Genomic DNA, 15,014 nt, shown 5'->3' with positions numbered 1-15,014 from the left:
TAGCTCATGCGATTTCGAAAGCAAGTCGCTACATTTATGACGTCACTATATATCCCGAAACCTTTAGAACCTTTAAAAAATGTCTGTGGTACTTACAATTTAATTTTTTTAAATACTGGAAAATGATTAACGTAAAAAACAGGTTACCACAATTTTTCGTGTGACGTAGAAAGTACGAAGTAGCGTAGTGAATATATACAAGCTGGTACTTTCTACGTCATCACAAACAGGGCTTTCCTTTTCTTTCTGTTTTAATTAAATTTTTTTTAAATTTGTACAACTTAAAAAGTAAATGAAATTATTTAAAGTTAAAATCATTTTTGTGTTCAGTGACACCAACTTCATCAATTTTTGAGTAAAAAAATATCGCCAATATATGACTTTAAATTGCTTTAAAATTACTTGTACAGCATTATTAATATAGTTAATTTAGTAATATATAAAATTTAACAATAATAAGTTATTTTTACCAGTTATACTTTTAGTTTCATGCATTTATTATTATAAGAAAACTATATAAAAACTGCCAGTTGTTTTACATGTATAAGTTACAAAAGGCAAATTTATGTTGCAATCATATAAACTTCTTTTCATAATTTTTTAGAGTTTTTTAAGCCATGATGTCAGCATCGGAATATTTGACAAAAATCCTGACAAATTAATAGCGATCTTGTTGTGTTCAATGTCTACGTTAAAACAACAATATAACAAGGAAAATAGTGAGGATAAAGGGATCACAATTTTGGCAAGGGTAAAAAACATGTTAGTAAATTAAACAAGGTTTGATAAATATCGTGATCGTATTTATATTTATTATTTAAAATTTTTTTTGAAATATTGTAAACAAGAGTAATAAACGAATATTTTTTATATGCATTCGCAATTCCTTTTTCTATCACCTTAAAGTTTTTGTAAGTTTTAGGTTTTTTTATTTGTATTAAAAAAAAGTGTGCGTTGGGACGTGTTTAAGCTATCTGTAAACCCCGGACTCAAGAGCGAATGGTGTAGTATTGGTGCGGCTTGAACCCAAAACCTCTTGGATCGCAGTCCAAAGCCATGACTAGTATACCACACTATTGGACACCTAGACTATTTTTTTCCATGTCATCTTAAAGTAATAGTTTTTTTTATTGGGAAAAGGTGTGCTGTTATGACATGTTTTAAGCTATCCGTAAACGCCGAGCCTAAGGGCAAATAGTGTGGCAGTGGTGCAGTTCGAACCCAAAACCTTTCGGCTCATAGTTCGCTGCCATGACCGCTTAACCACACAAACGGGCTACTATCATCAAATTTTTTTTTTCATATCACCTTAAGGTGATAGGTTTATTTCTTTTATTGGGGAAGGGTGTGCTGTTATGACGTGTTTTGAGCTATCCGTAAACCCCGGGCTCAAGGGCAAATAGTGTGACGTTGGTGCGGCTCGAACCCAAAACCTTTCGGCTCGTAGTCCAACGCCACGACCGGTTCACCACACTACCGGACACTATCATCAATTATTAATCAATTTTTCTGCAAAAAGCCCTCTTACACTATCTAGCGAGATAACTTTTTTATTTAGTTTCTTGTTAAAATGGAAGGAGACATTCCAAACACAGTAGTTGGAAATTCAAAGTACATTATGGTCGAATGCGCAGCAACAGAAACACGATACTCAAACATGGGAATAGCAAGTGCCGCATGGAAATTGTAAGTTTGATTAATATTTTTCAGAATGAAATCAATGGGAATTGAACCCAGGACTCCATGTAGTGTAAAAAGTGTTCTGACCACTGCACCACGCACCTTTACAAGTTGTCTTGTCTTCGAGTATATATAACCTTTACTATACATTTTATTTTAAGACTATTCGATATAGCTCAAGAAAAGAACTGCAAATATATTGTCTCAGTTTGTACGTCGAAATATTCACAACTTATCAACAAAAAACTTGGTGGTTTTTCTCTTAAATCCACCAGGTATGACGAATATATTGATGATGTCACTGGAGAGAAAGAATTTGCCAAAACTCGTCTACCCCATGTTGATGTTAACGTTTTCTGCATAACTTTGTGACATGTTGCTGTTGTTTCCAAAATATAGTTTTAGCGCGTTATTGTGTTAAATATTATTAATATTGTTTAGTCAGGTTTTTGCTACTATGTTTATTTTAATATTGTTATGGGTAATTATGCTGCTGATTAAGTGCTGGCTCAGCAAGAGTTCATACCGTTTATAGCGCCTTACTTAAGGACGCTACAGCATGAGCAGTAGGGAATAAACCTAAGACCTCATATATGGTGTAGCAAGTGTTTTTACCACTACACTACGCTGCCTTAGTCTTCTTGATTTTGATATCTTTTAAATTGATTTTTTTTTAATTTTTACTAACTGGTAATATTGTATGTTTTTTTAATACTTTGATACTGATTATCTTCAGTTTAAAAGCAGGTTAATTTTAAGCTTTGAAATAATTAATAAAAACAACTTTATTAAGCTAATTCATGGTCAAATTTTACTAAAGTTAAATTGTATATTAAAAAAAATAAATATATTTTTTTTTGATATTTAATGTTAGTTATAAATTGAGTGTTTTATATATATTTATAAGTGTTATTAAACAAATTACAAAAATGTTTTGTTGTTGCATAGTGGTTAAAACAAGTGGTGATTAAATGTTAGTTTTCAAACATTGTTGTTATTGTAGAAAATTTCCAATTCCATGAAAGTTTTAAAACACCTGAGGCAATATTGAACAAATAAAATCATAGAAAATTGTGTAATAAAATACAGGTCGTAATAGATAGCACTTTAAGTGTCGCAAATAAAAATTGTGCCATTAAATTGATTTTTATTTAAAAAAAAAAATAGCTGACTTGTTAAAATATTGAGATTTATGTTTTCAAGAGCTACAAAATTAGAGTTATTGAACAAAGGTTTAAAAATTTTAAATATATTAACATAATTTTAACAATAAAAAAGTTACCAAAAATAAAGCAAAATAGCTGTTATTTAAATTTAATTGATAATCTGTGACATGTTAGCAAAATGTTCAACGAAGTTTTAGACAATTTTAATTAAAGAGCTACGCGCCAGCCTTTCCACCATAAGGAGAAACTGCACTTGTGTTAGTATATAATTACTTCAAATATGCTGGTATGGATTAAACTTATCCAGTAATTAATAGCGGGTGCTATTGACCATAAATGCATAGTTCTTAAAACAAGCATGCCTAAAGCCAAATAAGAATTTTTTTCTTTTTCTAAAGTGTTTTATGAATTGGTGATTTAGGTATCAAATTGCAATCGATGTATTAATAGTTAGTTGCTATTTTAAACAGAAATTTATAGTAGTTTTGCAGTTATATTAACTGTAGTATATATGGCTTGGCATAGCAGGTATTATTTGAAAATATTAGCTTAAAAATGGAATTAAATTTTAGTATAAACTACAAGTTACTGCAAGTAGTCTAGATAAGGTTAAAAGAAAAAAAATGCAAGGACTTCGAAAATAAAATTATTTTCTTTTTTGTCAGATAAAACATTATGCATAATTTATTCCTATTTGTATTGAGTTTTCTTATTGCATTTGAAAACATTTATATCACTCAAGCAAAGATTAACAACGGAGCATATCCTGACCTAAACAGTCAACTTCTACGTAAGAACTTAACAAATACAAATCAAACAGATTATGAACTTCTTTGTAACAAAACGGTCGAAAATTATGCTCTAAAATGGACCAGTGGACAATATAAATTAGTTGACTACCTAAGAACACTGAAAACCTTGAATTGTAATCAATATTACGAAGAATGTCAATCCCCAAAATACAACTTCACTTGCTATAGCAAAATAATGTATGAGTATTTTTGCGACAGGACATTTCTTAACAAAAAAAGTACAACTGAAATCGAAAAAATAAATATTACCGAAATACGAAATATAAAACTTGATTCGAAATACGAACTGGAAAATAAATTTAACAACTTATCGAATTTTCAATCCAAGTCAGCTTATAGCCAATTGTTACAATATTTGATTGACGAAAATGGTTATCAAGAGTTTATTGATGTTAAAATCCCGTTTTGTGTAATATCTTGGTGTGGTTTTAATTCGAATTATCAGGATATCACAACATGGAATTGCCTATCTCATGGGTAAGTGAAAATTATACACCTATCTATATATCATAGAGTAAAAATACATAAAACTGTCGTTTGTGGTGCGAGAGTAAATTATCACAGGCAAATATTATTGTAGGTTGCAACCATATTACAACAATTAAATAGTGCCATACTTAATGGATTAAAAACATACATTGTTTAATAATTTGCTAGAAATATTACTATTCTTTAAAGCATTACATTTTTAAAAATAAATTGCTTAAAGATTTTTTAAAATAAAACCTAATCATAAAACAATATAACAAAAATAAATGTTGAACATTTTTTTGTTTTTTAGATGTCGGGCAGGTGTTTTGATCATTACGCTTTTGTGCTCTATTCTAGCAGTTGGAATAGTTCTGGCTAACACACTTATCATAGCTGTGCATCTTACTACCCCCAAGTTACAAAACATCCAAGGTTATTTTAAAGCCTCTCTTGCCTTAAATGGAATTTTAGTCGGTTTTGTAGTCTTGCCAACTTTTATATCAAGTATGGGGATTATAAGTTGGGAAAAACCCTTAACAAATACCTTGAATTTTAACTCAACGGAATTATTTGCAGATGAAGCCTTAAATTTTTCCCGATTTTCTTGCCAATATCTCAACGCAGTTGGATTTTTCACTATGATGACTTTATCATGTACAATTTACACTCTAATGGTTGCCAGTATTGACCGGGCTCTAGTGGTATACTGCCCGTTAAAATATAACAAAATAAAAGCTAAAAAGTGCGCTGTGACAATTATCATTGCCACCTGGTTAATTGCAGTGATATTTTCTATTGGACCATTTGTATTAGATGACAACTTATTGGAATATAAAATGGTGGCGTCTCTTCTAATAGTTGCCACTGGAAATGGAGCGTTTATTTATTACATCATAGCGTTCCTAGCGCCGTTTGTTGTTCTATTAATAGCGACAATCATGACACATAAATTGGCTCGAAAGCACACCGTTAACAGAGCCAAACTAAGGGCGCACTTTAGCGCTTTCAGTGGCGAGGCAATGTTGCTGGAATATCGTTTAGCGAGAATGTTATCAGCAATGGTTTGCGCATTTTCTGGAAGTCTGCTACCAGCCGTTATTATTTTGATATGTTCGGTGTTTTTTGGTAATATTGATTATAGCTTGCCAAAGAAACTTGACCCCTTTGCAGCCTCAGCTTTCAATTCAGTTGAATTTCTGACGCTTGTGTTTTTATTCTGCAACAGTTTATGGAACCTGCTGATTTATAGTAAGCGAGACGAAGACTTTCGGGTTGCTAAAAAGAAAATATTAAGTCGAATAATTTGCCTGCGATCTTGTATTTACAAAAACTCTAAAACTGAAATTTCAAAGTCACAATCACGGCGGAAAATAATAATGAAAACTTCGTCAAATTCAAATAAAGTTACGGAAGAAAATGCCCCGAAAATGGAAGAAACTGTATTACCATCTGAATTCAAACGAGATAACAGCACCCCATTGTTTTTGCCTACCTCACCAGCAGCATTACCGATGATTTTACGACACGATATTTTCAAACGACAACAATCCACTTCAAAAGATGATGCAAACAAAATTCAAGACAAAAAATAAAAAAATACTGATAGTAAAATATAAACTTGAAAACACAAATTTTAACATTCGTAAAATTGTTATTACTAAGAATAGTAGGCATACTCATATAAAGAATATTCAAATGTTATAGGGTAATTAAATGGTGCATGTTGTTTAATGATTTTAAACAGGAGCTAAACTGAAAATCTTGTATTTTAAATTTAGCTGTCGATTAAAAATGTAAATATTCATTTTTGGGAGCGTCATTAGGTCGCTTTAAGGCCTTAAACTTGAAACCCAAACCGTATATGACGTCACTGAGCTGTATATTAATTTATTTTGTAAAAAACGGCAATGACGTCACATGAATTTTGCGTCGAAGTTTAAAGCCTCAAAGCAGCCTTATTATAAACGTCAAAATGTTTTAATCATATTTCTTAACTTAGTACAGTTTATATAATTATATAATATTGTCGATTTTTTAATTCAGTTTCCCTTTAAAGAATTTGATATTGACTCATACAAACGTGTTATATAATAATGACACACGTGATTCTATTTGCAATACTTGTTCTAGTTTTTGAATACAAAATTAAAGCGTAACGTGACATTACTCCAATGTTTTACTAAATACGATATTGTTATTTATGAAATTCGTGACATTACGTTGTTGGAATTATTAAAATTGTATTTAAATATATTATAATAAATAATTGTGTAAACTTTTTTATTCCAGACGAAAATTCTCAGAAATTAGTTGGTTTCGTTTATAGCTGTGCTAAAAAAGGTTAAAGATAGGGCATTGCATAGTGTTTATAAAAATGGTTGAAATATAAAGGCAGAACAAAAACCAAGCAGTAGAAGTAACGTAAACATTTTTAAAAAGCAAAAATGTATTTTTTTAAAATCCAATAGGTCTACAGCGTAGAGTTTTTTTGTTTTAAATACGTTAAAGCTATAAAGTTAATGCTTTTGTTATTTTTAATACAGCAATATTAGCTAAAAATTAAACCATATTGCAAAAATGGAACTAGTAATCTTCATACTTATACAAATTTGTGTATTTGTGAGTTGTATTACTACAACACAAACCCAGACTAACAATGACGTCACAACCGTTACTTCAATAAGCTTTAACACCACACGGGACAACAATTCCAGGCCAGTATGCTTGTTTAATCCAAGCAGCCCGGTAACAAATGTCACTAGATTACGATGCTGCAACCGAACAATACAAGATTACTATTTTAACTGGGCTACAGTGTCAGAAAGCATTGATTTGACAAAATTTTTGGAGGTTTTAAGGGGCTGGAACTGCCCTCAACTTGAAGAAGAATGTAGAGACAGAACTTTTGCCCACAACACTTATACATCACTTGTTTACGACCTATATTGTAATTACGAAAGTGTTGCAACACAGTGTGTTCAAACAGTTGAAGTGGCTTTAGAAAATGCTCGAAAACTACAACCATTTACAGTTGTTGAAGATGTTACTCAATATATTTCAAATGAAGATGAATTTTCGGGTTCAAGTCCTAATGACAGACAATTTGTAAGCAAAGAAATACAAAAATGGCGCGATTTAACGGCCCAAATAGCTTATAAAAGGTTTAATGTGGAAGATCTCTCAGAACCTTGCGTCCAGGTAGCAATATACGATGCTAAACATAAAGAACCAGACTTTGTGTTTTACGAAGTAAATCAGTTGGACATACCAGCATGTAGTATAATATGGTGCGGTCTTGAAGGTAGTTACATAGAGGAATATGGATTGTCAGCCTGGACGTGCATGCCTAGCAGGTATTTTTTGTTTTATTAACATCCCTGAAGTATTCGGCTGCGCTTTTTTTTTTAATGGGCGCTAGTGGGAATCAAACTAACAACCTCATATTGTAAAGCCAAGTGTTTTACCAGTTTACCGCGCGCTTATATATTAACTAATATGCATAAATAACTGCTAAAAATGCAACCTAAAATTGAAAATGCAAAAGAGGTTTATTTTAGAAATGTTCGTTTGTTTAAAATCAAAATCCCCTTTTTATAAATATTTAAATACAGCATAATAACGCAATATTACTAATTCATCTATTTTAGTTGCAGGGCAAGAGTTATAACAACGATGGTCGTTTGCGCGTTGCTTGCAATAGCTGTGACCATAGCCAACTTATCCGTGATTTCAGTCATTCTATACAACCCAAAACTTCGAACGAGCCCTGGGATTTACAGACTGTCACTTGCCATAGCTGACCTTCTAGTAGGCCTTATTGTTTTACCTACTTTTATCTCAAGTCTTGCACGAAGGACGACTACTTTGGTAAGAAGGCCTAACCAGCAATTTGCTATGCAAGGTCTTAACTTAACAAACAACGTACTTACAAGCAGGGCTACTTCAGCTTCGTACAGCTACATGGCAAATTTTCCTACGCCGTATGTAAGCGCCATAGGATTCTTTACAACACTGTCATTAGCTGTATCAGTGTATATTCTGGCTGCAGCCGGTTTTGACCGGTTATTAGCTGTGTATAGACCTATAAAATACGGCCGATTTAATGCCAAAAAATGGACCAAACGAGTCTGCGTTACGTTGTGGATAGTAGGGATTGTACTATCGATTTTACCGTTTTTAACACCCAGTTTAAGCTACGGAATCGTGGTATCTTTCGTTGTTTCCTTAACTGGAAGGCAAGCTTTGGTCATATATATTATTTTGGGTGCAATTCCAATTGTGATAATGTGGGGTGTTAGTATTGCAACGTATATTGTACTTAAAAAGAAAACCAAAGTAATGACCGAACTTTCAAATCAAACGCACGCGAAGCGAGAGGCCCATGTAGCTAAAACCTTGGTTCTTATGGTCGTGGTGCTCACGTTAAGCGTGTTACCTGTTGCCGTAGTATCCATTGTCAGCTTGACTATTCCAACTGCTGTAGCCCAGGAGCCTAGGCTACTGGTTGTCCGCGACGTTGTAGCGGTAAACACCAGCGAATTTATTAGCACCCTCATTTTGGTTCTTAACAGTCTTTGGAACTTTTTTATATACAGTAATAGAGATAAAGGGTTTAGACGAGCTGTTAAAAATATGTACAGAAACACGTTTGAAAATCTTGGTGATCTGATTGGTCGTTGTTGGTCACATGCTGCATACGGAGGGCGTAGGTTATCAGCAGGTGTGATTCTGCTGACTAGGAAGACAAGGAATGACGATTTTAGTCAAAATCAAGATACGACGGGCGTGCAAATAAACAAAACAGTTACTATAAACGGTACATTAGACCCAGTGGCCACCCAAACAAATGTTGAAACACATAAACGAAAAAGTGGTCGATTTTCGAAAATCCGAAAAACTTTTCGCCTCAACAAAAAGGATAAAGTCTCAGAAGCAGGGGATGACAGCGTTTTTTTGTCATACCAGCCGTCAAAAGGTGATTTCGTAGCTCAAGTGATGGAGGATGTGGACCGCAAGGTCTTCTCGAAATCAAGCGTAAGTTCTTTGTTAACTCCGAACAACAACAAAGAGAATACGACGGAGTTGAACCTGGAAGCCATACAAGAGGTCGGTAAGAGTGAAGAAAACGTATTTTTTCCAGAAAGTATGGAAATAGAGATCAAAGAAAACAACAACCAGGACTAAAACGTACAAACAGTAACTAAATATGACGTCATTAAAACCCTGGAATGACGTCACAAACAAAATTGAATCAAAAAAATAAAAATTTATTTTAAAGGCATAATGAACTAAAAATGGGAGTTTAAATAATTAAAAAAACTAATTTATTTTTGTGCAAAATCATTGCTTTATGAAGTTTAAACATGCACCCATCAAGCCAAAAATAAAACTTAATTTATTTATATGCAAACTCATATAATTCACTTAATTAAAAACAAAAATAATTAATTACTTTATTGTTGTCGGCATTTATTTAAAAATAGAAACTTTTTGTCATGAACTTTTTACAATAATTATATTTAAAGATCAATATTTGCTATAATAGAAAACCAATCTTTATTTTCGTAACTTACTCAAATACTATTTTGTACGTCAATATACAGTAAGATTTTTGGCTGTTATCGGTATACCAATACTGTAAGGCAATACCTATGTAATGGCGTCGTAACTTACACTATTACTTGTGACGTCCTTCCAACATTATATAATATGACATCATATTGTCTTCATAAATCTTTCAAAGTCCTCCAAAGAACCGGTTTCACATTTCTTGCAAAAATCTTCATTAGTGGAGCATGTAATATCATATAACGATATATACCCAGGTCCATCTTCCTTATATTTGTTTTTTCCCAAGGATTTTAAGTAAAAATGTCGTGTCTCTAAAATCTACAAGTTTTTTTCCATATATTAATATGCTAATGTGTTAATATATTCCTATATTTTTAATGTTATTGCATTATTTGTAATATATATGGGGATATATAGACTAATATTACCTTTATTCTCGTTCCAAATACGAAAGATGATTTACTTATTAATTCGTTTTCTATTTCCATTTCTCTCATTAACAATTTGTACAAAGTTTCTATTTTCTTAATGTCTTAATAAAATATAACAATTAAAATAAATTTAGAGTGTAAAGACCATTAAAACTAATATTTTAATTAGAAGATGTTACAACATGAGGTTCCGGGTTTGATTCTCACTGCTTTATAAACATAGAGTAACATCAGTTACCCGGACCCAGTCTCGTGTTGCCATTGCCAGTTTGGAATATTGTAGATTATAATTGCCCGATGACTAAAATATTGTGGATTGTATTTGCACGATGGCTCAGCTAAAATTTGTTTTTTTCATAGTGCCCTTACTCAAAGGAAGCTAAAGCATGGGTAATAGCGAGTCAACCCAGGACTTTGTGTAGTGAAGCCAAGTGTTTTTCCCACTAAACTATGCTGCTGGTAAAATTATGGCAAAAGCCCAATTAATTTTCGATTTTTGAACACAATAATAAAAATAAGACACTTTGATTGATATACCTTGAATAAGAATGTTTGGTCTGTCAAGAATCATTTTTCTAATTTGAGGAATAGTAAAACCGCAAGATATCTGAAAAAATTTGATTTTCAAGAAAATTTCTTGAGTGTCTTCTTGCAACAATTGTGGACATCTATAAGAATGTTAGTATGGATAATATAAAAAATTTAAAAACATGATAAAAAGTTGTTACTTGTAACACGATAAAAAAGTTGTTACCTTTTTACCAAACAGAAATCAGATAAAAATTTTAGAATAATAAAAGTAAATCATAAAAATGTTTAAGTTACATAATTCCCACTACCCTTTTTCTTTAAGAAAAAAAATAGTTTTAACTTTTAGTTAACCCTTTTTGACTAAAAATTATGTTTATTACTTTGTTCTAAGAAAGAAATTTAAAAAAAAAATAAAATAGTTTTTACTTTAACACGAGATTTCGTAAATCGTTCCCCTTTATAGTGATAATGCTTGTTTCATAATTAGTTGGTAGTTTTTGGTAGAAACCAAACATTGCATCAAGTTTTGGCACCGAAAAATGGAAAATTGAGGGTAGTCTGCTAATTAGAGAAGCTATTTGCAGCTTCTGGAATTTTTTTGACTCTAAATAATCAACTCTAGAAGTAACAAAGTTTTTTGTCAAATTATTTTAAGAAATGGATCTCAGATATTTTTTAATTATGTAAACCATATAAAAATGTGAATATATGGAGACGATTTATTAATTTAACAAATTAATTGCCTGTCTTACAGGCTGTATTTTTATCATTGTATTATGATCGCAACCCTTAACTAATATTTGCCCACACCAATTTATTACAAAAAAACAGGTTACCATATTTTTTGTGTGACGTAGAAAGTACCAAGTAGCGTAGTGAATGCGTACAAGCTAGGACTTTCTACGTCATCACAAACAGGGCTTCCCTTTTCTTCTTTTTTTTTGATTAATTTTAATTTTCTTTTTAAAGTTGTATAACTTAATAAGTAGGTGAAATAATTTAAAGTTAAAATCATTTTTGTGTTTAGTGACATCCACTTTATTAATTTTTGAGTATAAAAATATCGCTAATATATGACTTTACCTATATTAAAATAGCCTACATACAAAAAAATCTAAAATATTACATTTCTTGTAGATCATCAATTTTTGTTTTCGGGTCCAACAATATTGGATTTTTGGTGAGAATTGAACCCAAGTCCTCGACCGAAACTCCATTTTTAATCAAAAAATCAAGTTTTGATTTGACATCGATATTTAAATCAAGTTTAACAAAATATTGGAGAGTTTCTGGGTAGATTTCTTCAATTTTAAACAATTCAACTTTGAGCATAGCAAGTGCTTGCAAAGTTTTTGAATGGCTGATGTAGTTTGAAAATGTGCTGGAATGGGTTGGTACCGATGGCGAGATAGAATCCTTTAAAGTTTCATTTATTTCGTCATCAAATTTAAAAAAATCAGAAACTATTATTTTTTTTGAAGAATTGTCATATGAAATTTCACTTGAACTATGATCGATTGAAGTTAACAATTTTGTCTTTGTAATGTGAAGAGTTCTTGATTGTTTTAAACAATTGCTCACAAGTTGATTATTAGTCGATTTTTTCATTAACTTTAAAGGCAAACAAGATTGTTTAATTATAAAACCACTTTTTCTAAGAAACATTTTTTAATTTTTGGCATCTAAATATAAATTAATAATGTAATACAAGAAGAATTTTATAACTTATAAATACAGTTTATACATTTTTAACTTTTTGACAACAATTACTAAAAGTAAGATCACCTAGTAATAGATAACCTACAAATATCATAGCAAATTTAACATAATATAAAAATAGACCAAATAATTTGTTACTGGCATTTAAGTCTAACACATAGCTGTTTAAAATTCCAAAAAGAAAGAAAAACAGAATGCCAATCAAGATTCAAAATAATTTATATAAATTTTTTAATTGTTTTTTACATATTTACAAATATAATTAAAACTATTAATTAGTTTCCATTGCTGTATCTTGATTATTTGCACAATAAAGTTCAACATTTTTACAAATATCCAAATAAGACAAAGTTGCCTTTGAGTCTGGAGAAGTTTCAAGAAAAGATTTTCCATTGTCACAACATTTTCCAATCAGGGGATCGATTGGAATACTACCTAAAAATGGAACATTCATATCTTTTGCTGCACCAACTATTCCACCTGGAACAGTAGGGAATATGTTGGAAGATTTGGAGCATTTCGGGCATATTAACATGCTCATATTCTCAATAATTCCAATAACAGGAACATTAACCTTCTTGCAAAAATTCACTTCCTTGCGGACATCTTGTAGAGCTACTTCTTGTGGTGTAGTTACTATCACTGCTCCGTCTATTCCCGCCTCTGCGATGAATTTAACAATCGACAAATGTTCGTCAGAAGTTCCTGGCGGGGTGTCAACTAATAAATAATCCAATGACCCCCAATCCACATCCCTAAGGAACTGTTTAATTAATCCGTTCTTCTTGGGACCTCTCCATATCACAGCATCCTTGGGACTTGAGAGCAAAAATCCGGGGGACATTATACACAAGTTGTCATCCACAAAAACAGGAGACCAACCTGACCCACTGTTATGGACTTGTTCGTTTAAAACCCCCATTATTTGGGGCATAGAGGGGCCACAAATATCAATATCCAAGACCCCGATATTTTGATCAACATTTTTGCTGCTTAGCGCATATGCTAAATGTGCTGTGACCGTACTTTTACCTACTCCGCCTTTACCAGAAAGTACCAAGATCTTGTGCTTCACGTTAATTAAACTCTGCTTGATTTTAAGGAGATCTGGGTCTGGGGGTTGGGGCTGGGCAGAGGCACAGATTTTTTGGTTAGGGCAACCAGCACATGCAGCAACTTTTCCAGCTTCTTTACTTTCTGTGCCGGGACAATGCTCAGGAGCAGTTTCAGGAACATCTGTCATCCCAATGATTGGATAAGATCAACTTTTAAAATAAGGTTAATCTAGTTAGATTGTGTTTTTTATTTATATCTATCCTGTCTATAGAAATGTTGAAATAGTTAGTTACATTTATTGTGAAGCTAGTTTTACAATTTTAATTAACAATTAAAAAATTTTCGGGTTTTTTTACTTTACACTAAAATTGGGAGCTCTATTAGCGTCGTCCTCCGATCTAAATAAGTAACACTAAAATAAATACGGAAAGAGCGGAATGTACAAAGGAAGATTAGGGTAGGGTTATAAAAATACCGCCCTTCCGCATTTTACAAACTTCGCGGACGACTCTAATAGGGACAATACTAAAGTACGGGATGCGGGATAGTGCGGGACCGTATCTAAACGTTAACAAAAAAGTTTACTCAGGAAATTCTAAAAACCAATCACTCGACACTCACTGACTCGAAAAAACAAAACCGTATTTCTTTCCAATAATTCTAAGCTTTATTTACTTTTTAATTAGTTAAACACAAAACTGTTTTATTAATTTAATTTAAACCTTTTATTCTTTCTAGTTTTTGTTATTAATTAACTAGTTTAAGTTAATTTATTTAAAGTAAAAATCTTTGTTTTTGTCAAACATGTGATTTTAAGCAGACTAATTGTTACTCAGCACTTTTCTATATACCAGTGCTTCCAAATTTAATACTATTTAAATTTTTTAAATTTAAAAAAAAAAAATTTTAAGACAATATTTATAAATTGATCAAAATTTAAAATAATTTTTTAGGTTTAAATATTTTTTTTATTTAAACTTATCTTTTTAAACATAATTTTTAAATATACTTTTTTTAATTGTTTTTAAATTAATAGCAAGTTTTTGTAAAAAAACTTTACATTTTTCTAGTTTTGTTTTAGTAAAGTAATAAAAAAACAAATGTCTAATAAATAGCGTGCATTGTTTTTTTTAATATTTAAAAAATTTTTGCATACAATAAAAGTATAAATTTAAAAAAAGGTTAAAAATTTTTTTTTTATGTTTTTAAAAATATTAAGATAAAAGATTTTATATACAGGCCACCCCATTTGTTTACTTGAAACAATTTATCTAAAAATCACATTGTTGAACTGTTTAAAAAAATGGATTTAAACAGTAACATGATATATTATCATTTGCAAAATCCTTAAGTATAAAGACTTTTAACAAGCCGAAGGAGTATTCTAGTGCTACTTAAGAAAACGAAGGCAATTGAGTTGCAAACGACACGCGAGCTTCATGCGTTTTGTTAAAGCAAGGCGGTTAAATTGGTCTAGTTTTGAAGTGAAATCTTTGAAAGTTGAAGCTTGAAGAATTAACTTAGCAAGGCACTTGAGATCAACAAGTGCTCGTTCGTTAAGGAAACCCAATTTGTTG

The 15,014-nt window shown here is 31.4% G+C and overlaps 2 protein-coding genes across 2 annotated transcripts; both read right to left on the bottom strand.

The window, feature by feature from the left end:
* Positions 1 to 9,583: 9,583 nt before the first annotated feature.
* On the bottom strand, positions 9,584 to 12,340 carry LOC145742664 (transcription termination factor 3, mitochondrial-like). The gene is made up of 5 exons (XM_082560443.1): positions 11,789 to 12,340; positions 11,089 to 11,280; positions 10,669 to 10,799; positions 10,129 to 10,232; positions 9,584 to 10,018 (listed from the first exon to the last, which is right to left on the bottom strand). The coding sequence occupies exons 1-5, from the start codon at positions 12,325 to 12,327 to the stop codon at positions 9,845 to 9,847; spliced, it is 1,140 nt and encodes a 379-aa protein (XP_082416569.1). The 5' UTR covers positions 12,328 to 12,340; the 3' UTR covers positions 9,584 to 9,844.
* Positions 12,341 to 12,345: 5 nt separating this feature from the next.
* LOC145742673 (cytosolic Fe-S cluster assembly factor NUBP1 homolog) lies at positions 12,346 to 13,695 on the bottom strand. Its single transcript, XM_082560454.1, has one exon. It carries the CDS (start codon positions 13,622 to 13,624, stop codon positions 12,653 to 12,655), a length of 972 nt encoding a protein of 323 aa, XP_082416580.1. The 5' UTR covers positions 13,625 to 13,695; the 3' UTR covers positions 12,346 to 12,652.
* Positions 13,696 to 15,014: the final 1,319 nt, after the last annotated feature.

This window comes from Corella eumyota, chromosome 1, assembly GCF_963082875.1.
Source record: "Corella eumyota chromosome 1, kaCorEumy4.1, whole genome shotgun sequence".
Classification (NCBI taxonomy): domain Eukaryota; kingdom Metazoa; phylum Chordata; class Ascidiacea; order Phlebobranchia; family Corellidae; genus Corella; species Corella eumyota.
Note: the sequence above shows the minus strand (reverse complement) of the source record. Positions and strands in the feature narration are given on the sequence as shown.